The sequence below is a fragment of the Lutra lutra genome, chromosome 11 (genome assembly GCF_902655055.1).
Source record: "Lutra lutra chromosome 11, mLutLut1.2, whole genome shotgun sequence".
Classification (NCBI taxonomy): Eukaryota; Metazoa; Chordata; class Mammalia; order Carnivora; family Mustelidae; genus Lutra; species Lutra lutra.
Genome location: NC_062288.1, coordinates 96840582 through 96862606, shown reverse-complemented (window position 1 = coordinate 96862606; position 22025 = coordinate 96840582). Strand labels below are relative to the sequence as shown.

The window sequence follows — 22025 nt, the reverse complement described above, 5'->3', positions numbered from 1 at the left end:
GTTCCACAGACACAAGAAAAGGAGAACACCAATGCTTGCTGAACTAGTGGGTTTGAAGGTCAGTGGGCCACAGGTCCAGCAATTAAATGGACCAGTAAGAGACAAAAGGGCTTCAGCTAAGTCTCAGAAAGTTGTCCCCCCGTGTTTTCAGGATTTTATTGTTATTACTTTTATTGTTGCTACCCTCTTCCCCTAATGTGCTGTCCCAAGCAGAATCAGGAGAGGTGCGGGAGAGAGAAGGGCATGGGTCTGGTGTCTCAGGCTCTGGGAGATGGAGCTCAGAGAGTGGGGAGGTGGTCAGGCTGTGGCGATGGGTAGTTGGAAGGCCAGTGCCAGGCTCTCTCAAGTGCTGCATCCTGAAGTGAAGCGCCACAGGCCAGAGTCAGGAAGCCAGGCATATGCCTCTCTTGAGAGCAGTGACCTGGAGCCCAATGGGGAGAGAGGGTCAGTAAGCTATCATGAAGCGGAGGTAGATATCCAGGTCCTCATCCAGGAACCAGGCCACCACCTCAGCCTCAATGTCCCTCATAAAAAAACCATGATGCTGGCCAGATTGAAGCAGAAGGCTAGGTCCAATAGGTGGTCACGAAGAGCTGTCGTGTCTGATGTCTTGTCATCTTCTTGCTGGGTCATATCCACAGTCTGCCACATTTCACCCACTGAGGAGGCCACAAAGTGCTCTTCAAAGTACTCTTGATCCTGGTCTGGAATAGCAGAGAGGGGAAGGCAATGAAGATGCTGATCCTAACCTGCCCCACCCTGACCCCAACCTGTGCCAGAAATGGGACAAAATTAAGAGAATCTGGGAAGAGGTTAGGGCCTGGGGCTTTAGCCCAGTTGTGCAGACCCTGTCCTTGACCAAGGAGTTGATGCTCCATCTAGAGGTCTCTTCCCATCTGTGTTCAACCGCAGCACACACACCCCATTTCCACCTCAAACTGTCTCCTCCAAATTGCGTTACACCATTCAGAGACAGAGGGACTGCCTTAGAGAAGGACAGAGACCAGAGACTCTTCCCAGACAAATACATCTGTGCCCACACACACACACAAGACACATGCACTTTTGGCTAGCCTGTGGTGTACCCCTGTATATGGCCCTGGTCAAGAACACTGCTCTAAACCTTTTACCCGACTCTTCCACACAACAAAATAGGGGACTGGAGTCCACTCTCCCACAACCCGAACCTATCTCAGGTTTCATTCCAGCCTGATAAGTAGTGGGGGACTGACTCCAAAGAGATCTGATCCTTAGCTCCAGACGCCATCCTCTCTCCTCTACCTACCTGTAGAGGGTATCTCCTCATTCTGACTCTTCTCGTTGGGGTCCAAGTTGCCTTTCTGAGGCTTCACCCCCTTGACCCGCAGCAGCAGCAGGATGGTGGCCAGGAATGCTGCCCTGCAGAGCTGGGAGCCCAGGGAATTCATGGGCCTGCCCATCAGCTGCTTTTGGCCTTCCCTACTCCCCAGTTCCCAGCCAGCTCCCCCACCTCCCTCCCCTGTCCCTGTCCCAGCCCTTACCACTTCCCAGCACCGTTTTCTTCCCTTCCCTTCCATAGGACCTCTGACTTCATGAGCTTTATGACATCACAGTCATGGGCCTGCCCCTCATTCAGGTCATTAGAGAGTTCCATTGCCAAGCAAGAGAGTAGTGAGTAGCCAGCAGCAGATAGCACAGGCTTCTAGGATGATCATAATGGGTCATCCTGTGGAGAGCAACCAAATGACTGAAGAGTTTGCAAAGTACTTTCACTTCCATTTTGTCATGAGATCCTCATAACAAGTGGGACTCAAAGTCATAGGATCATCATACCCATTATACAGATGAGGAAACCGAGGTTCACAAAAGACATGACTCTTGCCCTTAGCATCACCCAGACAATAGGGGCAGAGCAGGACCCTTGACCACCTTTTTTCATTCTAGACATCACCTCTTCCTCTCTTCCATGTGGCCTTTCTCCAAGGAAAGTGGCTTATGGAGGCTGAGGCCCAGAGAAGATGTGATAATATTGAATCCTGAAGTCCCGGGCCATACATGAAATTCAAGCCCATCAAACATGAGGGAGGTGGAGAGGCACAGATGGAGGGGGAGGAAAGTGTACATGAAGGGTGTGTGTGTATATGAGACACAGAACAGGGTGTCTACCCAAGCAGAAACCATTCCTTCACTCCTAACCTTCCCCTAGACTTTCTTCTCCCTGAGTCTTTGCCCTCTTGTACTGGTAGACTTAAACTCCCCTTCTCTAGTTTTATAGCCTCTTATATAATTCTCAGACACAAAGAAAAAGTTGTTAGAGGCTCATTCTCTAAACTCCTTGCTCGATGGAAGTAGAGTCTTTAGAGAAGAACCAGTGTGGCAGAGAGGTGAGGATCCCACATAACAGATCTCAAGGAACCTGCCTCAGTGCCCCAGGCCCGCCATGCCCATGAACCTGGTGAGCACAGACATGTTGGCGGTAATGGGCTGTGGCTAAACACTTCCTGGAGCAGAGATGGTTGGGGTGGGGTGGGGTGGGGTGAGCTTGGGAGTTAAGATGAAGACCTGCTTGGACAACCAGAAATCAGGGAAGGCCATGAGCTACATGAGGGGTCCTGGGGCAGGTGGGAGGAGACTGTGGGCACACTTGAGCTATCACAATCAGCTCACGCCACTCCTGAGGCCCATGCATCCCATACCTGAGTGAACCACCAAAGGCATGGGCTGAGCCATGTGCAGAAACATGTGCCCTTTCTGGAAAAGAGAATTACAGACATGGGAGTGTGAGACTCCTTCCCACAGATGGACCCCACCTTCCTGCTGATCCAGGCCAGGCGACTTGGTGAATGGGGAGTGGTACAGGAGGTCACTTGATGGTGGGGGAAGAAAGACTCAAGGAAGCAAATGACCCTGCTCACCCCTACCTTGCACTCATTGACCTTCAGGTCCAGGAAACAATGCTTGGGTGGAAAAAAAGTCACTAATCTGGTTACTTGGCAGGGAGGAGCCTCTTGGTTCCCAGCAAAAAGAGAAGCCAATTCAGGCTCTGTGCGTTTTGATGGGGAGGGCAGCTGGGGGTGGGGCAGGCTGGTGTGGAAAGGACTGGGTTGTACTGACCACCACTCCTCGAATTTCCTCACCACCTCCAGCCCCATTCCCCCGCTGAAGAGATAAGTCCTGCAGGAATTTAATTGTTTTTATTACAGAAGTATTTAAAAAGTAGGAAAAGTGAAAAGGGCTAATAACTTGACCATTCAGTGAAAATCACTATTAGTGTTTTAAAGTATATTATTTAAATCCTTTCCCTACATGGCTGTGAGGATGTGGAGTGGAAGAGTATTTCCTAGAAAATAGAATCCAGGTATGATTCCTTTTCCTCCTCCTTATCACATCAGAACATGAGGTCTGACTGCTTTGGGGACAAGGGGCCCTGGGACCTAACAGTGTAATGAGGCGCTCTTGGGCCATCATTGAGTCTCCCGAGACTGCAGGGAAGCTGTGACCTGAGGGAGAGGGGCCCTAGGTGTTTGTGTCCACAGACGGCTGAGGGAGCATGAGGAAGAAGGAGGGAGAAGTAGGGCTGTGGTGGGGGATATGACAAGGGCGGAGGAATGAAGGGAGGAAGCCAATCAGGGAACTCCCCGAAGATTAGGCAGTAGACTTGACCCCCACACAGTCAAAAATCCCAGTGCAATTTTGGATTTCCCCAAACTTAACTACTAATAGCCTAATACTGACTGCAAGCCTTACCAAAAACATGAACTGTCAACTAACACATATTTTTATGCTATATGTATTATATATTACATTTTTATAGTAAAGTACACTAGAGAAAATTGTTAAGAAAGTCATATGGAAGAAAAATATGTTTACAGTATTGTAGTGTCTTTATCAAAAACTATTCACATAGAAGTGGCTCCATGCAGTGGGCCTGGGCAAGTGAGAGGGTGGAGACCCAGAGGTGGGGACCCATTCCCCAGGCCCCCCTCTTCTCCCTACCCCAAACCCAAGGACAGAGCCCTTGGTGGCAAGCCCCCCTGCACCTGCTCTGTGCGGCTGTGACTGGGCCAGCCCCTCCCCACCCCCACGGCCTCCAGGATTAGCTTTATGGGCTGAGTGTTGCCTCGGCAGGCAGGTGCTCCTTTCTCTGCCAGCCCCCTGCTTATCAGCGCATCTACAACCCCCACCTCAACCTTATCTCGCCGTCCATCTCCTTAGACTGGAAGTCCCAAGGCTTCAGAGGCCATTACCATCCCACACTGCTCCAGCCCCCAGCAAAACAGAAAACTGCCCTACAAGGTGACTGCCTCCTGGTCCTGACTGGCCCCTCCCCACTCCCTAGGTGGGAGTGTGCTTCCTCCTGTCTCCAGCATCTCTTCCTTTTCTTACTTGTCTTCCTTTCAACTCTCCTCTAAGGGTCGTTTTGTCCATCTGTCAGTCTTACACTAAAAGAAGCGGGGTCCCCTGCTCCTAAAGACCCCCAAGGGGGAGGTTCCCAGCCCATGTCCACCCAAATCTCCCACATCTGTACAGGCAGAAGGCTTCCAAGAAACAATAAGTTGTGGCAGGTGATTTGGAGCTAAATTTCCAACTTTAAAGCCAGTTCTAGTTTTGCTACTAGCCATGGGCCATCACCCTCCCTCTCTGTGCTCTGTCTCCTCATTAGAATATAAAGAGAGCCCCCAACCTATCCCCATGTACCTCCTTGGCCTCCTGAATAACTCCAATTTGATAACATGCATTTATAATCAGAAGAGAAGTAGAACCCATCCTATCAGAAAACAACACAAAGAGGATATCTGCCTTCAATCCTCTTGCCTACTCATTCCTGGGGAGAGTCCCAAGATTTCTCCATCCACCACCGTGGCTCAGCTCTTATGGTTCTACCTCTGGGCCCTACTCTACTAGGTAGAAGCTGTGAGGGAAGACAAAAGAGGGTAGCCAGGAAGTCTCTGGGAGGCTGGCTGTAGGGTTGAGGACAGAGACAACCACAACACAGAGAAGCAGCACCTTAGGGCTTGGAGCCTATCTGGGGAAGGAGAACCAACCATCCCTGAGCTTTTCTGATCATGCTTTAAAGGACTCCATGAGACAGCACAATAATTAACCCAATTCTACAGATTAGAAAACTGAGGCCCAGAAAGCTGGCCTAATTGATCTGAATTTAAACCAGGACCTGCCTGACTGCTAAGCTGGAAGGCTTCACTTTCCTACTGTCCTGTATCCCACTAAGCGCTCACCTTGCTTGTGGGGCCCACCTTCTGGGCTCCATCCTTGCTTCCCCTCTATTTTCTACTGCCTCACCTTCCCTCACTTTCCCCGGTCTCAGCTTCAGCCCCAGCCCACTGCCAGGAATGGAATTTCCTCCCTTCACCCCTCCCAGCTCTTGGGTTCTGTGCCCCAGGGGCTCTGGAGAAAAAGCTCCTCCTCCTCCAGGTGAAGCTGCTTTCTCCTGACAAGGCCCCCGAGTACCCTCAGTGCGTGCAGGCCTGCGCATGTGTACACACACACACACACACACACACACACACACCCCACCCACAAGCAGCATGCTGCATACACAAGTCACACTGGAGATACTCTCTCTCAGTCCCAACCCCAAACAGACTCCGCCTCCTCCTCAGTTAAGGAGTCCCAGACTGGCTCCTTTTACCACATTCCCTAACCTGCCAGTGCCTGAAAGGAGAAGATATGGGGGCTCCTCCACCTAAGACAGAGGGACCCTGGGTCCAACTCCAGAAACTTCTGGCCTCCTGGCTGGTCAGAGAGCCGGACTGGGATCAGCATGTGGACGAGGCCCACATGCTGCAACAGAAGAGGTAGGCTGCCTTAGTCATGCTGCCCCCCACCCCTCCCCAACCTCAGGGTCCTCTGATCCACTCGGGTCTTCTAGCAACCTGGAATGCAATGCCAGGCACTGGGCTGTAACCCAGCCCACTCGTTACAAACCCCAGCTGCCTCTTTTCGTGGGCAGGGCAGGAGGAAACTCAACATAGATTCCAAGCCAGGGACAAAATGACACCACAGTTCTAACCTGCCTGCCTGGTGGTGGACGGATGCGGGGGACAGAAAAGGACCGGACCAAAAAAGACCGACTGGGGAGGTAGGAAGGTGCAGGCTGATAGAGAACAAGTTACTGGAGGGAGGCATGAGATCCTACAGGTTGGGGAAGACTTGTCCCCTGGAGAAAGAGTGAGGAATTCCCATTAGTATGAATGAAAGTTGACTGTGTGCGAGGGGAGGAGAGCTCTGTTTTGCATTTCATCTGGAGCTGACCAACTGATAAGGGAAACTCAAGCTTATCTACTTTTTATTGAGGAGTCTACCGTGTCCAGGCCATATCCCGAGGACACAGAGATTGAATGAGGCCTGTACCTGCTCCTGGGATGCCTTCAGGTCAGGTGGGGCTGGTACACCTGGGGACAGATCATTTCATGGACAAGTGGCCAGGGCCGGGACCCATCCTGCAGGTGGGCCTCTGCCTCAGAGCATTTGGGGAACTGGTCTCCCATCAGAGAGCTGCCTAGGGTTCAGTGAGCTGACAGTAGCAGGTCTGTGGTCTGGCTAGGGCTGGCTTCATGTGCAGGCGGTCTCTCCAGTGTTAGTGGCACAGGACCCCTTGGTTTAATGAGCTGCTGTAGTCAACTCGAAATGCTTCATTTTTGAAATAGGAGTCCTGCATTTTCATTTGGCCCTGGGCCTCACAAATTGTGCAGCTGGCCCTGGGGACAGTCTTAGCCTGCATTTGGGAAAGGCTCTCTGCTTGCTCACCAACCCCCACCCCAGCCCCTGGGAGGGAACTTTGGCCTCCCCACCTCCCTCCAAACTTCTGGGTGAGAGGAGGGCGGTCTTGGAGAGAGAGCTGCGTTCTCCTCCCCTCTGCAGATGGTGGTGGGCTAGAGGCCTGGCTGCTAGGGCTATGTGTGCTGCCCCCAGAAGAAGAGGTGAACTCTGGAACCCTAGCCCTGGTTGCCCTGAGCTGGGCGGACTCCCACTGGGTGACATGGGAGGGGGGTTGGCCCTTACTCTGCTGGTCCCTCCTGAGAGTACTTTTCTAACTGACAGACTTGAGCTCTACCTTAAGATAAAAAGCTTCTTCTTTAAGTAAAAATGTTCTTCCTCTGGCTCACAGGGCAATGGGATGTGAGGATCTGGGGGCTTGGGGACATCATGGGAAGCACTGGTCAGTCTGTCTGCCTTTCTTCTCTCCCTCATGACCCTCACCTGCCTTGTGTTCAGCTTGGGAGCCCACATGTGCTTGCCCAGCAGGATGGGCTTCAGTTTTATCTCTCATTTGGTTCTTCGAGGCAGGGGAGGAACAAAGATTAATTGACAAGAGGCACCTTAGGTTGGATATCTCCACAGGCTTCTGTTCCCAGAGAAGCCTGAGGCTATGCTCCTCCTCCGTCAGGAATGGGGTAAAACACAGAAGGACTAGACAGTCTGCACACCTCTCCAGATCTCTTCCTCCCTACCGACAGCAGGGATATGTATGTCAGCGGCCCAGAGGGGTATTTGGAATTTTGGCAGCTTGTAAATTTCCCAAGTCCCAACAACTGGCCCATCTTGGCCTCTCTGACCCTCTGGTCTCTCAAAGTTCCCCTTGCCCAAGGAGAGCAGGTTCAGCAGGCCTGGGAGCAGGGGTGAAAATATTTACTCAGCCTAGATGGATTCAGACAGTCCAGGCCTGATGGCTTCCTGTCAGTGTCACTAGGGCCACCTGCTCAGCTGCTCAGGCCTTCTGCCCCCCACAGACTTTCCCACCCACCTAAGGCTTGAGTAACACCCCCCGACCTCTATGCCCCCGCCCCGGGAAAAGCTGGCAATGATGCAACCACAGGGGGAGCCCGGAGCCAGGCTCATCCCAGTCTGACCCTCAGCTAGACCCCAGCAAATAACTCTTTCCAGCGTGTCACTGCACACCTTGTTTGACTCCTGTCCGTTCCATGTATAAAACATCTCTGATCCTCTCTCTGCTGTTGGCCTCTCTGTGATTCTGCCTCCACCTGACCCATGTTCATTTGCTCCCAGGATCCAAGAGTTTCCTCTGCTCCAGGCAGCCAAGGAAAATGACCTGTGTGTCCTGAAGAAGCTTCTGCTGGACCGAAACTGTGACTTCCGGCAGAGAGGTGGGACGTGGCTTGGGGTGACAGGAGGAGGGCCGGAAGCGCCTGCCCACCTGACCCCCAGAAGCTGAGGAGGTCTGCAGGGGGTGGTGGAGAGTACCTCCAGCTGGAGCCCCTTCCTTGAGAGGCCCCAGCAGTCCCTGACACCCCATCTTACTCTGCCGCAGGAGCCCTGGGGGAGACAGCCCTTCATATAGCGGCACTCTATGACAATCTCGAAGCCGCCATGGTGCTGGTAGAGGCTGCCCCGGAGCTGGTCAAGGAGCCCACCTTGTGTGAGCCATTTGTAGGTGAGGAGCCGCATAATAATTCAAGTTGGAGACAGGACAGGAGGCGCCAATGTCACCTCTTAACCTGGGCCTCTGAAGGAGGGGCAGGGAAGGAGAGACAGAGGGTTTAGGAGGGTTGCTCTTGAGTTGGAAGGAATGTAGAAGTCCTGGTCTTGGCCTTTAGCATCTGTGACTTTCTTTATCCATTCCTTATTTCCTTTCAATGCCTCTCATGTTCCCTGAAGGACAAAACTCTGTTTCTTTTTCTCATAGCAACATTAGAGTGGTCATATATACACCCTACCCACAATAATCAAGAGGTGAGGACAGTGAGGTAGACAGCCTATGGGACTAATCGCCTGCAGTCCCAGGCCACCATGGTGAGCCAAGGACAGAAATCTATTCCAGGACCTGTAAAGAGACCTCCTGTCTGCCAGTGGGATGCTGTGTCTCTGCAGGATCCTGGGGACAGACCCCATGACTGAGAGCTCTCTCTGGCCAGGTCAGACTGCACTGCACATAGCCATCGTGAACCAGAATGTGAACTTGGTGCGAACCCTGCTTGCCCATGGGGCCAGCGTCTCTGCAAGAGCGACAGGCACAGCTTTCCGCCGCAGCCCCCGCAACCTCATCTACTTTGGTGGGAGCAGGGCCAGGGCTGGGAGGAAAGGGGCGTGGGGAGGTGGACAAGAGCCAAGGGATGGGGGCTGAGGAGGGATTCAGCCCCGGGGAAAGCTGGAAGGGGTCAGGCTTAGAGGGCTTAAGGCCAGAACCAGTTCTCCCCATGGCACTTGCTCCATCCCTGCCTCTGGTTCTGCTGACAAATGTCACCAAGCCCAGAGCTCAGATGTGGGGGGAAGAAGGCAGTTGCTCAGGGACACTGCCCATCCCATCGGGCACTCATGCCACGGAGCCCTCTGTGTCCACAGGGGAGCACCCTTTGTCTTTTGCTGCCTGCGTGGGCAGTGAGGAGATCGTGCGGCTGCTCATTGAGCATGGAGCTGACATCCGGGCCCAGGACTCCCTGGGTAAGAGCTGGGGTGAGGAGGGGAGCTGGGATGCTGGGGGCTGTGAGGGCAGGGACCTGGACAGCCCCCAGGCCTGTCTCGGGGTGAGCAGGGGAAAAGCAGGGCCTTCGGTGCAATGACCATGTGACACCTGTGTCCCCCGCAGGAAACACCGTGTTGCACATCCTCATCCTCCAGCCCAACAAGACCTTTGCCTGCCAAATGTACAACCTGCTGCTGTCCTACGATGGGCGCAGGGACCACCTGCAGTCCCTGGACCTCGTGCCCAATCACCAGGGCCTCACCCCCTTCAAGCTGGCCGGCGTGGAGGGCAACACTGTTGTGAGGGACACTCCCTGGGCCCTGTGGCCTCCTTCTAAAGACCCTTCCTCCCAAGCCCTCCACAGGGTGCTGTCCCTTACTCCCAACTAAGTGGCTAAATGCTCGGCCCCAGGCTTCCCTGATCCGGAGCTTGGAGAAGGGCACTCTATAATATCTGCTCTGGTGACCCCAAGTGCTGTTCTCTTGGCCTGTCCTCTTCTTTGCGATCTTGAGAGGGTTGGTGGGAAAGAGGGAGAAGCAGAAACCAAAGGAGGTTCACGCAGCAGAGGCGTGGGGCTCGCGGACTGCCCGTTAGTGCCCAGGAGCTCGCCGCAGCCCTCTGGGAGGTATGGTTCCCGTGGCCGCTCCTCACGCTGACCCTCTGACTCACCGCCGTGTCCTCCCAGATGTTCCAGCACCTGATGCAGAAGCGGAAGCACATCCAGTGGACGTATGGGCCGCTGACCTCCACTCTCTATGACCTCACGGAGATCGACTCCTGGGGGGAGGATGTGTCCTTTCTCGAGCTCGTGGTTTCCTCCAAGAAGCGAGAGGTATGGATGCCACCATGGACCTGGGGCTGTCAAATACCCAAGCAAAGCCTGTCCGTTTCCTTAGATCCTGGGCTCCAGATACTTCCCTGCCTTTTAATAGTTGAGCATGAGAACAGAACCATGGGGCCTTTGGGAGAAAAGTCCAGTCTAACTGCATTTTCCTTCTGCCCATCTCCAGCCCCTCTGCTTATGTTTGTCATACTATTGTTTTAACTGAGGACCTCTCCAAATGGAAGTCACTTCCTATCATTCATTCTACATTGAGCACCTTCTGGGTCCCGGCTGCTGTAGAAGGAACTGAGACTACAGAAATAAATCTCAGTTCCTGTCAGTCTGCTACTCAAATTCCGGTCACTGTCCTTAGTAACTGCAGTGGGTACCACTTATGCCGTTAGAGAGGTCTGGATTATGCACAGTGGCAGCAAAATGGATGTCAAGTAACTTGTCCTGGATGGGCCACAGAAGATGTCACAGAGGAAGGGCTTGAGCTGAGTCTTCAACGGGGAGTTTCAAATCACCAGAAAGGTGAAGAATAAGAAAGCTTTCCAGGGAGGGGGAAACAGCGGTACTATTCAGATAGGACTGAATTGAGTTAATAGGTGGGAAAGGAAAATTTGTCGAAGACTCTTGTAGAGAGGAGAAGATGCTTCAAGCCCTCAGGAACCTCCAAAATGGTGACAAGATATAATTTCTGTTGTTTATCTGTGATATGACAATCCTAAGAACCCCTCTAGGACTGTAAATCTTGGATAGTTGTTAGTAGTGACAGATAGAAGAAAACCTGAAAGGCCTATTTGTGTGATTTTGCTTGCAGAATATTCCTGGAAACAAACTTCAAGCAGGATTTTTTAGGAATTAGAACCCCAATCTCTTAGTGGTGCCTGGGTGGCTCAGTCGGTTAAGCATCTGGCTTTGGCTCAAGTCATGATCCCAGGGTCCTGAGATTGAGCCCCACATTGGGCTCTCTACTCAGCAGGGAGTCTGTTTCTCCATCTGCCTCTGCCTGCCACTCCTTTACTTATGCTCTCTCTCTCTCTCTGTCTCTCTCTCTCTCTCTTGCTATGTCAAATAAATAAGTAAGAAAATAAATTAAAAAAATAACCCCAATCCCTCTGCATGAACAGTGCCAACAGAAATCCCAGGTCCCCAGTTTCAGCGAGCTCTGTGTTCTCCAAGTTTTATTCTTGCCTTGATCAACTACTTTGCCCTTCCCTCAAAATTCCGAGCCCGTTTACATCCCTCACAGTTCTCTCCTTTAGCTCCACCAGAAGCCCAGAATCCCACATTATGGCAAAAACAGGCTCTCTGGCTGGAGCCGCTTCCACTTCCTGCCCTGAGCTGCCAAACATGTCAGAAAATAACCCACTTCCTCTTCTTCCCTCTAGGTTCAGTGGAAAAGAATTCTTTTTGCTAATGGTTAATTCCTCCAGCTCTGCTTTGAATTAGACTTTTCTTACTTTCTCAAATGCCTTATCCCTTCTATCCCTCTCTCTCTTTTGTGCTTAACCTCTTACCATGTACTTACATCAGAGTCCCAGCCCACCCTGGGGGCTTAGATTATTGCCACATCCAACCCCTGTGCCTTTATTGCACCTCTCTGGTCCACAACACTTCCAGAGCAAATGTGACTGCTTCCTTGCTTGTGCCCCCAATGCTCCCCATTGCATTCAGAAAGATCATTCAAACTCCTGACTATGACATTCACAATGTGCAATGGTCTGTCTCTTATCCGTGTCACCCCTTATAACTCCTGCCTGCCACTCCCTATGGGTCCTCTCATGTCCCCAGACACCCCTGGCTTTCATTTGCAGATGACCTTCACCTCCCTGCCTTGGTAACTGCTGCTACTTCATGGAAGGATCTTCTCAAGCTCCCCCTTCTTCATTCCACTAAGTACTACTCATCCCTCAAAATTCACTGGTGCTCGAATGCCTTGTTTTACTTCTATGATAGTTCCCCTGCAGCACTCACATGAGGCTCAGCATAAAGTGGTTGTCTGAAATGAAATGGCTGGCTAACCAAATGAAAGATGATAGCGCAGTTAGAGCCTGGCCCTCTGGGACCCGGTGGGAAATCCTCCCTGCCTCACTGGGCTGGCCACCCCCATCTGTACTCTGCTTCCATGCCAGGCTCGCCAGATCCTGGAGCAGACCCCGGTGAAGCAGCTGGTGAGCTTCAAGTGGAAGAAATACGGGCGGCGGTACTTCTACACTCTGGGTGCCTTGTACACCCTGTATATGATCTGCTTCACCACCTGCTGCATCTACCGCCCCCTCAAGTTCCGCATGGGCAACCGCACAGACCCCCGGGATAATACCGTCCTCCAACAGAAACTACTGCAGGTGATGCCTCTTCGAAGGGGATGGAAGGGAATGGTAGCAGGGGATGCTGGTGCTGGAGAGCAGAGGGGAACCTGGGAAAGGCACTACGCACTGGGCTCCAGCAGCTGCAGGCTCCTGATCTCCCAGACACAAATTAGGCATGAGATAGGAGACCAAAAAGGTGACCCAATAAGCAAAAGCGCACTTGTCCAAGGAGCCGTAGTTTTTCTCACTAACCCTGAAAGAACACTTGGTATTACGAACACCATACATTTGTCAACATCTTATAATTTGCAAAGCCTGTTTTTCTAAAAGGAGGAAAACTGTGCTCCAGGTACATTTCTGAGTCAATTTCTGGTGTGCGAGGGCAACACAGACATCCCCCCTGGCCTACGTTCTCTTCTGTATGCTGTCAATATAAGGTTGTTGACAATAATGTGTTCTCTCTCTGACCACCTGCCTGATCTGCTGAAGGAGGGTGCCTGGATTAAGTAGCAGGTTGCAGTAAATAATTTTTGAGGTTCCGTTGACACCTGTGGGCTTACCATTCTGTAGTGTCCTTCAGAGACCCAGGGAGGTGAGGATGGCTCAGTAGAGGTCTAGAGGAGCTCTGAGAGTTGGCTGTTGAAGGGAGCAAACTCTCCTTCATGGGAAACAGAATGAGTAGACTCTAGTGAGTGCTCCCAAGCATATGTAGTCAGCAAGTATGGCTGCATTGCATTGGTTTCCTGTTCATGGGTAACCAAAATTGTTGTCCTGCTGACCTGAAATAACCAAAAATGTGTGCACATATATGGGCAGGAAGCAAAAGACAGAGGAAGAAAGAATTTTTCCAGGTAAGTAAGGGCTAAGTGACTGAGGTTTATGTTGTACGCAGCCTGGGCCAGCCACAGGTATGATGCAGCCTAAGCTAGGAAGAGGGATCATTTGGGTCAGAAGGAGAACGTAAGCCATTTGCCCAGTCAACGAGAAAAACTCTGAGTCAGGGTAGAAGGAGGCACAGAGAAGCAGCAGACTAAAGCCTCACCGAACCCCAGAATAGGGCAAGACACTCCATCTCTCTTGCTTCTTAACCACTTCTCAGTATATATTCATTGTGCTCATGGATCCAGAGCCAGTCTCTGACCGAGTCGACTGTACTCCCTGGAGAGGACTATCCTGAGTGTGGTGGGGCTGCCTTGTTAGAGTGGGCACCCATGAGCTGGGGAGGTTGTGTCCCATGCATCTCAAAGTGGGCATGAGGGTTGGCCCCAACATGGAACCCACAGAGGGGGAAATAAGGATTTTGAGGACATGGCCCAGTGGGGTAGGCAAGGGACTAGAAATGGGGAAAACGTATACACATGAATGAGTTGAGGGCAGCTGGGCTTTCCCAACATTCTAGACCCTATTTATCAGATGTCTTGTTTTCCCGGTCCTCCTTAGTCCCAAGCTTACCTGGGGATTTTTCTGTATTTAGAATGTAGATAGCATTCTGGCCTAAGAGTTATGTGATGCTGAACAGTTGATTACTTGGAGTCTTCTCTATGTGCCCCCTTTCTCTTTGGCACAGGACTAATCTCTTCCTTTGATCCAGATGGTGTCTAGTTAGAAGATCCCTCCCCCCTTACCACCGGACTAAGTGGAGCATAATTATAGCTGAGAACACCTCCCACTCCCTCTTTTTTTCTTTCCTCTTCTTTCCTCCCCCACTCTTATCATCTTTACCCTTTTGTCTTCCACCTAGATAATAGATTCTTTAGGCCAAAAAGAAGACTCTTAACTTTCAAATGTTCCTTTCTTGGTGGGAGAGAGGGGCTCAGAGATTAGGAATGCTTCTGTAAGGGGTTCAGGTAGCGAAGACCAACAATGGAAGGTCCCTATTGTTTCATATTCCTCCTTGATGGGTTTCTGGTTTATCTGTGTCCTCTTACTCATTAGTAAGCCCATCTGGATAATATCAGGGACTCCTAAATTTATCACCATGGTCTGAAAGATCCTGCTTTCTCAATGTACCAGGCTTGTTAATAATAGGAAGTTCTCTCTCTCCCTCCCTCCCTCCCTCTCTCTCTTTTTTTTTTTTTGCTTTCCATTACTTAAGAGTCTTAGAAAAATGAAAATGCACCAATAATGTCTTGATTTGATTAATGTAATTGTTGACATGTTGGTTAGTCCATGGAGCTTTATCTTAGACAAATGAATACATTACTATCCAATTATACAATAAATCTGTGCACGCAAGGCTCTCAGTCACTGACGGACTTCCCCTGTGGATCTCATGGGATCCACGAGAGCAGCCCAGCATCACCTTCTCAGGATAGTTAAAATGAGAGGAAAAACTCATCTGTCTATATGTGGTGGTGCAAATGACACAGAAGCAGACCTAAATGAGGATGGAGTGAATGTCTCTGTCCAGTTTTCGAGATATCTTTGGGGGTTACTGCACTCTAAGATGCCTCATTGCTCAGCTATAAAAGTTGTGCATTTCCAGAGTTTCCCAAGAACTCAATTAATTGAGTTGATTTCCTACCTTCATTCAATGTCTACTTGGTTTAGGCAGAACGACATAGACTGTAATGCTAGTTCTCTTGGGTTTCCAGACGAGCAGAAGGTGCCAAGTATAGGAGTCGAGCGGCTTGGGTTTTAATCCTAACCCTGAAGTAGTTGTTCGACCTTGCATAGATCCTGCCTCTTACTAGATCAGTGGATTTTAACCAAGATGGGAAGATGGTAACAATATTGGTTTCTAATAAATCAGAATATGTGAAGATGCAGCCCCCCGTCAATGGTATTTTTAAGAACTCTTTGAGTGATCCTAATATTCAGCTGGGGCTGAGAACTACTTACTGGCTTCTGTTTCTGAGGCCTATTCATCTACAACTTTCCAGTCTTAAGTCAATCCCTCTGATCTTTTAGTTTCCTGATGTGCTGTTCATCAAGAGGGCATTGCTCTCTCATTGAAGTTCCTCTTTGTCTCCTGAAGACTTCTTCGATCTCTCTCCTGCCCTTTTCCCAAAAGCATTTCACTAATTTGTTCATTAAGCAAATAATCATGGAGAGCCTGTAGAGCCTGGACATTGTTGTAGGCATTAGGAATTTATCACGGTCTGAGCAAAACACACATGATCTCTGCCCTTTTGGAGTCTACAGACTGGTTGATGTTAAGTGAATGAATAGAAATTTCATCACGACCTGTGATTGTTACAATTCACATTATGGTTTCGTATGACAAGAAAAAAGACAGGATATTATGAGAGTTTAAAAGAGGGGCTTAGACATGCTGAAAAGCCAGGGGCAGCTTCCCTGAGGGATATACCTAAGCCAAGAGCTGCACACCGGTTAAAGGTGCAGAGTTAGTCCTAGGCAGTAAGCATGCACCCAAAAAAACCCTGCCTTAGGAAGAACTTTGCCAACATCTGAGAACCAAAAGAAGAGCTAGAGCACAGGAGCCGGGCGGGGCGGGAGCTGCCAGATGAGGTTGTCCAGGCAGACCCTGCTCAAATCATGAAGGACCTTGCAGGCCATCTTGAAGATTTTACTTTCTATGCCAAAGGTAATGGGAAGCTCAGAAGGATTTTAAATAGGGGAGGGACTTAACAAGACCTTTGATTTAGAAAAACGTCTCTGTAAGGTGGAGAGCAGATTTGAGGACACCAGGGTGGATGTAGGGAGACCAGTTAAGAGGCTGTTATGGTTCAGCAAGCAAGAGATAATGGTGGGTTGGCCTAGGGATATGCTGGGGGCGGGGTTTGGCAATGCTATGGCACAATGGATTAGATCAGCAGAGAAGTGAGCGGACTGTGGCGGGAATGACTCATAGGTTTCCATTCATTTAAATGAATGACATCCTGCCATTTGCAAGGACATGGATGGAACTAGAGAGTATAATGCTAAGTGAGATAAGTCAGTTAGAGAGACAAATACCATAGGATTTCACTTACATGTGGAATTTAAGAAACAAAACAAACAAAGGAAAGAAAAGAGACAACAACAAACAAAACCCCACTCTTAACAATGGAAAACAAACACGATTATCAGAGAGGATGGGTGAAATACATGAGAGGGATACAGAGTACACTTACTTATCTCAGTGGACTCTGAGTGATGTATGGAATTGTCGAATCACTATATTGTACTCCTGAAACTAACTTAACGCTGTATATTAACTATAGTTATTTTTTAATTTTTTAATTTTTAAAATTAAAATTTTAAAAAGGAATAGAAAGAACACGGTCCTAAGAATAACTACAAAAGCAGCAAACAAACTGAATAATTCAGGAATCATTTATTAAATATTTGCTTTGGGCAAAAAAAAAAAAAAAAGTTGTCCTTCCGCTGTCATGGTCAGTGGGATTGATTTGTCTACACATCATTATTCCTCACAAGCTCTGAACAACCCAAAACACCGCAGCTATTTGAAAACCCAACTGATAGCCAGCTCTGCACAACATGGTTCAGGAATCCTAAGCACCTTATTGGGGACAAGCACAGCAAATTAAAGAGGAAAAGAGATGAACAGAAATAGGGAGGCTGGTAGGTAAAAATAACATGTGCTAAGTGCTTGCTTTGTGCACTTGACACGCATTTACCAGTGCTTGTGGGAGCTGATTAAAATGCAGATTCTGACAATAAAGCTCCAGTGGAACCCGAGATCTCCAACTAGCTACAGGGGATGCTGATGTTTTGATTCCGTGGGCCACATTTTGGATGACAAAGCCTTATATCATCTAATCCACATAGATAACCTAATTACTAAGGAAAAGTATCACCATTTTAAAGACGATGAATCTGAGGTCAGGAGAGGTTAAGTACTTTGACAAAGACACTCAGCTGGTAAGGGCAGCCCTGGGACCAGGATTTTGATCTGCTTTACTTAAGAACTTCGCCTTTAACCACGGAGCTAGGCCATTTGTCTCTCCGGAGAGATGTGCTGGGTCCCAGTCTTCTTTCTCTGTGATCCCATTGTGTGAGAAACTCATGTCTCCAGGCTTTGAGGGCCCCCTGGGGCCTGCCACATGCTCCACTTTGTCTAGCTATACCTCATCTCTCACTGTCTGGATGGGGGACACCAAGGGTTCAGGGCAGCTCTGGTTAAGAACCCTTGCACACTCTAGAGGATCAGAGTAGCCCCTCATTACGACCCAGCAGGACTTTTTCTGGGAACTTCCTTTGCAAGTTGAGGTCTTGGGGAGGAAAAGAAGGTCTAGGACTGGAAATTGAGCATTATTTCTGCTGTCTTCCCACTTCTTCTGGGTTGCTCACGCTCTCTGCCCTTCTCCGCATGGTGCAGGTGACTCTGACGCTGCTATGCCCACCCACTCTGGGCATTTCCTTCAAGGCAGTGAACTCAGCCAGCTGGTAAATGAGAGCAAGGTCATTAGGCTCACTTCCATGAAGTAGAAATGATCAGCCTCCTCAGGGGATTTGGTTGTTGACAACTGAAATTCCAAGCATATGATGATGTAAAGAATTCAAGTCATTAATGAGAGACATTTATTTTTAGAGGAGCGGAATAGAGTATTTTCTCAGTGCATTATTAGTCAGGCCCTCTTAGGTGACCTTGAGCTACAAATCTCAAAATCCTGGAAAAACCCAATTCTTTGTGACCTTCTCCCCATTTGCTTCCAGATGGGTTTCCCCAGTCCCTCTTCCTGATTCCATCTTTATCTCCCTTCTGCAACTCTCAGATCATGCTCAGCTTGCACCTGCCTGCTTACCCCATCCTCTCCCTCCTTCCTTCTTTCAAACGAATAGAGCATCCTCTACATGGTGCGCTGTGCATTGTGGCTGAAAAGGAGTGAGATGCTCCTGCTCTTAGGGAGCTCTGAGATTACAGGTGAGGCATGGAGTACCCTGATAATTATAGTGTGCTGGGTAAGGTCTGTAAGCAGAGTGATGCCAGGTGCCTAGGGGAGAACCCCTGAGCTGGGGTGGAGCAGCCGGAGAGGAGCCCTAGGAGGAATGCTGTCACCTGATTTTTAAGGCTTAAGGTGAGCCAGGAACTTTGATGAAGGAGGGCATTTTAAGAAGAGGGCAGAGTCCACAAAAAGGCCTGGATTAACACCCAAGAACCCCAATAGTTCAGTGTGGCTAGAGCATCACACAGAACATGGGGACACAGAGGAGGAACCAGACCAGCAAGAGTTCTGTACATCACGATGTATGGTAGTACAGATCTTTTTTTTTTTTTTAAAGATTTTATTTATTTATTTGACAGAGAGAGATCACAAGCAGGCAGAGAGGCAGGCAGAGAGAGAGGAGGAAGCAGGCTCCCCGCCGAGCGGATACCCCGATGCGGGGCTCGATCCCAGGACCCTGAGATCATGACCTGAGCCGAAGGCAGTGGCTTAACCCACTGAGCCACCCAGGCGCCCCATGGTAGTACAGATCTTATTTTTTTCTAAATTCACACCTCCCAGTGGCACTTCTAATTAAAAGAATATAGGCACATGATTTAAAAATCAGAGGGCAGGCATAATGAAGAGCATCGGGGCCGGCCCCTCCTGACATATGTCTTATTCCATGAAGGCAACCAGGTTTTACCTCTTTAAGCTTTTCATTCCTGTTGTTATCGCCACCCTGCTGAACAATATCCTTCTGTCTTTATTCATTAATTCAATTTAGACATTATCAATGGGATTTCCGCTATGATAAAGACCTTAGAGCACCCTCCATTCACATCTTCCCTCCATTTCTTTTTAAAAATAATTTATTTATTTATTTATTTATCTCTCTATCTATCTGAGAGAGAGAGATTGAGAGAGAGAAAGAGAGAGAGCATACAAGCAAGGGGGAGGGGCAGAGGGAAAGAGAATCTCCCACAGACTCCCTACTCAGCACAGAGCCCAACGTGGGGCTTGAGCCCACACCAAGAGTTAATGCTTCACTGACTGGGTGACCCCAGCACCCCTCTCCCTTTCACTTCTATTCTGAAGACTTAAGGCAACAAGGAAATGTAGTGAACAGGGATGCCATGTCATGACATTTGCATTTTAGAAAGACCAGTCCAGAAGCATGGTGGGGAGCGGGCCAAATGAGGGAAATGGCTTCATGGTAAACCAGATGACAGATGCCACGGGTATGCATTAAGGGAGAAGTGTTGTGAATTGAGGGAAAGGGTAGTGTTTGAGAGAGAACTGGGAGACTGAATGAACAGGGCCTCAAGAATGAGTGTGTCTTCTACTTTACTTTGTCAAACATGACCTGATCCCAAAACCATTTTATGAAGACCACAAATCCCGAAAGCTGTGGATCAGCTTCTCAATATAGACAGAAAATCTTTTTAAAAAAAATTAACACATAATGTATTATTTGTTTCCAGGGTACAGGTCTGTGAATCATCATTCTTACACAATTCACAACACTCACCATAGCACATACCCTCCCCAATGTCCATCACCCAGCCATCTTATCTCTCCCGCCGCCCTCCCCTCCAGGAACCCTCAGCTTGTTTCCTGAGATTAAGAGTCTCTTTTGGCTTGTCTCCCTCCCTGGTCCCATCTTGTTTCATTTTTCCCTCCCTTCCCTCCATGAACCCCTGCCCTGCCTCTGAAATTCCTTATATCAGAGAGATCATATGATAATTGTCTTTTTCCGATTGACTTATTTTGCTTAACATAATACCCTCTAGTTCCATCCATGGTGTTGCAAATGGCAAGATTTCAACTTTTTTATGGCTGCATAATATTCCATTGTGTGTGTGTGTGTGTGTGTGTGTGTGTGTGTGTGTGTATCACTTCTTCTTTATCCATTCATCTGTTGATGGACATCTAGGTTCTTTCCATAGTTTGGCTATTGTGGACATTGCTGCTATAAACATTCGGGTGCATGTGCCCCTTCGGATCACTACATTTGTATCTTTTTTTTTTTTAAGATTTTATTTATTTATTTGTTAGAGAGAGAGAGAGATCACAAGCAGGCAGAGTGGCAGGGAGAGGCAGAAAGAGAAGCAGGTTCCCCGCTGAGCAGAGAGCCCGATGCGGGACTCGATCCCAGGACCCTGGGATCATGACCTAAGCCGAAGGCAGCGGCTTAACCCACTGAGCCACCCAGGCGCCCCACTACATTTGTATCTTCACGGTAAATACACAGTAGTGTGATTGCTGGGTCCTAGGGTAGCCCTATTTTCAACTTTTTGAGGAACCTCCACACTGTTTTCCGGAGTGGCTGCACCAGCTTGCTTTCCCACCGAAAATGTAGGAGGGTTCCCCTTTCTCTGCATCCTTGCCAACATCTGTCATTTCATGATGATTAATTTTAGCCATTCTGACTGGTGTGAGGTGGCATCTCACTGTGGTTTTGATTTGTATTTCCCTGATGCCGAGTGATGTGGAGCACTTTTTCATGTTAGACAGAAAATTTTGAATTCAATCTCCAGAGAATAAAATTCTCGGAAATTCAAAGGAAAGCTCATTGCCACCTTGAGTTTAGAGCTTAACTAATGGAGGTGGTTAATGAAGGAAGAATTCTTATTATCAGTTCAATAGACATCAATAAGTCATTCATCAAAATTCAGTGCTCCTGTCCATTTTTTAAACATGAAAATCTCAACTTCAAAACGTTACCTATTCCAAATTGAGAGTTGACCTTATACATATAAGTGTGAAACACTAGAATTCCCCCTTAAAACCGAAAGAAAAGCAAAGTGTTCTAAAAGCCCAATGGTTCCATTATTTTTTCATCTTTATTGAGGTATAACTGACTAAGAAAATTGCGTGATACCTAAGGTATACATTGCAGTAACTTGGAGTACGTGTACAATGTGAAAGGGTTCCCACCATCTAGTTCATTAACACACTCATCACCTCACATATTTATTTTCTTTGTTAGTTTTTGATGAGAGCAATTAAATTCTACTCTCTTAGCAAATTTGTTTAAAGATTTGTTTATTTATTTTAGAGAGAGAGAGAGAGTGCAAGCAGGAAGGGCAGAGGGAGAGAGAGAACCTCATGCAAACTCCCTACTGAAGGCAGAGCCCCATGCAGGGCTTGATCTCATGACCCTGAGCCAAAACCAAAAGTCAGGCTCTAAACTGTCTGAGCCACCCAGGAGCAATTTCAGTTGTATAATACAGTGTAGTAATCAACCATAGTCATGTTGTATGTTAGGTTCTTAAGTCATATTCATCTTATAGCTTTAAAAGTGTATACCTTTTTACCAACTTCTCCCTATTTCTTCCACTCCACAGTCCCTGCCAACCACTTTTCTATTCTCTGTTTCTAGGATTTTGACTTTTTTTTTTTTTTTGGTTCCACATATAAGTGATACCACGTGCAGTTTTTGTCTTTCTATGTTGGGCTTATTTTACTTAAGATAATGCCCTTAAGATCCATCTATGTTGTCACAAATGGCAGCGTTTCCTTCTTTTCTTGTGGATGAATAATATTTTATTGTGTATATGTATACCATGTTTTTTTTATCCATTCATCCATTGATGGTCACTTAGGTTGTTTCCATATCGGCTATTATGAAT

At 48.6% G+C, this 22025-nt stretch overlaps 2 protein-coding genes across 5 annotated transcripts in view; one reads left to right on the top strand and one right to left on the bottom strand.

The window, feature by feature from the left end:
• Nucleotides 1-149: 149 nt before the first annotated feature.
• Nucleotides 150-1544, bottom strand: LLCFC1 (LLLL and CFNLAS motif containing 1). The gene is made up of 2 exons (XM_047695767.1): nucleotides 1286-1544; nucleotides 150-704 (listed from the first exon to the last, which is right to left on the bottom strand). The coding sequence occupies exons 1-2, from the start codon at nucleotides 1437-1439 to the stop codon at nucleotides 526-528; spliced, it is 333 nt and encodes a 110-aa protein (XP_047551723.1). The 5' UTR covers nucleotides 1440-1544; the 3' UTR covers nucleotides 150-525.
• Nucleotides 1545-5658: 4114 nt separating this feature from the next.
• The window catches only part of TRPV5 (transient receptor potential cation channel subfamily V member 5), a 29246-nt gene continuing 12879 nt past the window's right edge, over nucleotides 5659-22025 (top strand). For 3 of the 4 annotated variants that reach the window (XM_047694883.1, XM_047694881.1, XM_047694884.1), the window contains exons 1-8: nucleotides 5659-5795; nucleotides 8008-8105; nucleotides 8270-8392; nucleotides 8874-9011; nucleotides 9301-9399; nucleotides 9545-9720; nucleotides 10107-10253; nucleotides 12383-12595. In XM_047694883.1, the coding sequence (XP_047550839.1) occupies nucleotides 5668-5795; nucleotides 8008-8105; nucleotides 8270-8392; nucleotides 8874-9011; nucleotides 9301-9399; nucleotides 9545-9720; nucleotides 10107-10253; nucleotides 12383-12595 (1122 nt within the window). In that variant the 5' untranslated portion in view covers nucleotides 5659-5667. The remainder of the gene's footprint in view (nucleotides 5796-8007; nucleotides 8106-8269; nucleotides 8393-8873; nucleotides 9012-9300; nucleotides 9400-9544; nucleotides 9721-10106; nucleotides 10254-12382; nucleotides 12596-22025) is intronic. The other variant, XM_047694882.1, reaches the window with a different exon arrangement.

Bases quoted from the DNA above. Each gene is read 5' to 3' on its own strand.
- LLCFC1 (XM_047695767.1), bottom strand. From the start codon at position 1,439: ATGGGCAGGCCCATGAATTCCCTGGGCTCCCAGCTCTGCAGGGCAGCA. The intron at 705-1,285 runs GTAGGTAGAGGA...CTGCTATTCCAG, and splicing joins TGAGGAGATACCCTCTACAG to ACCAGGATCAAGAGTACTTT.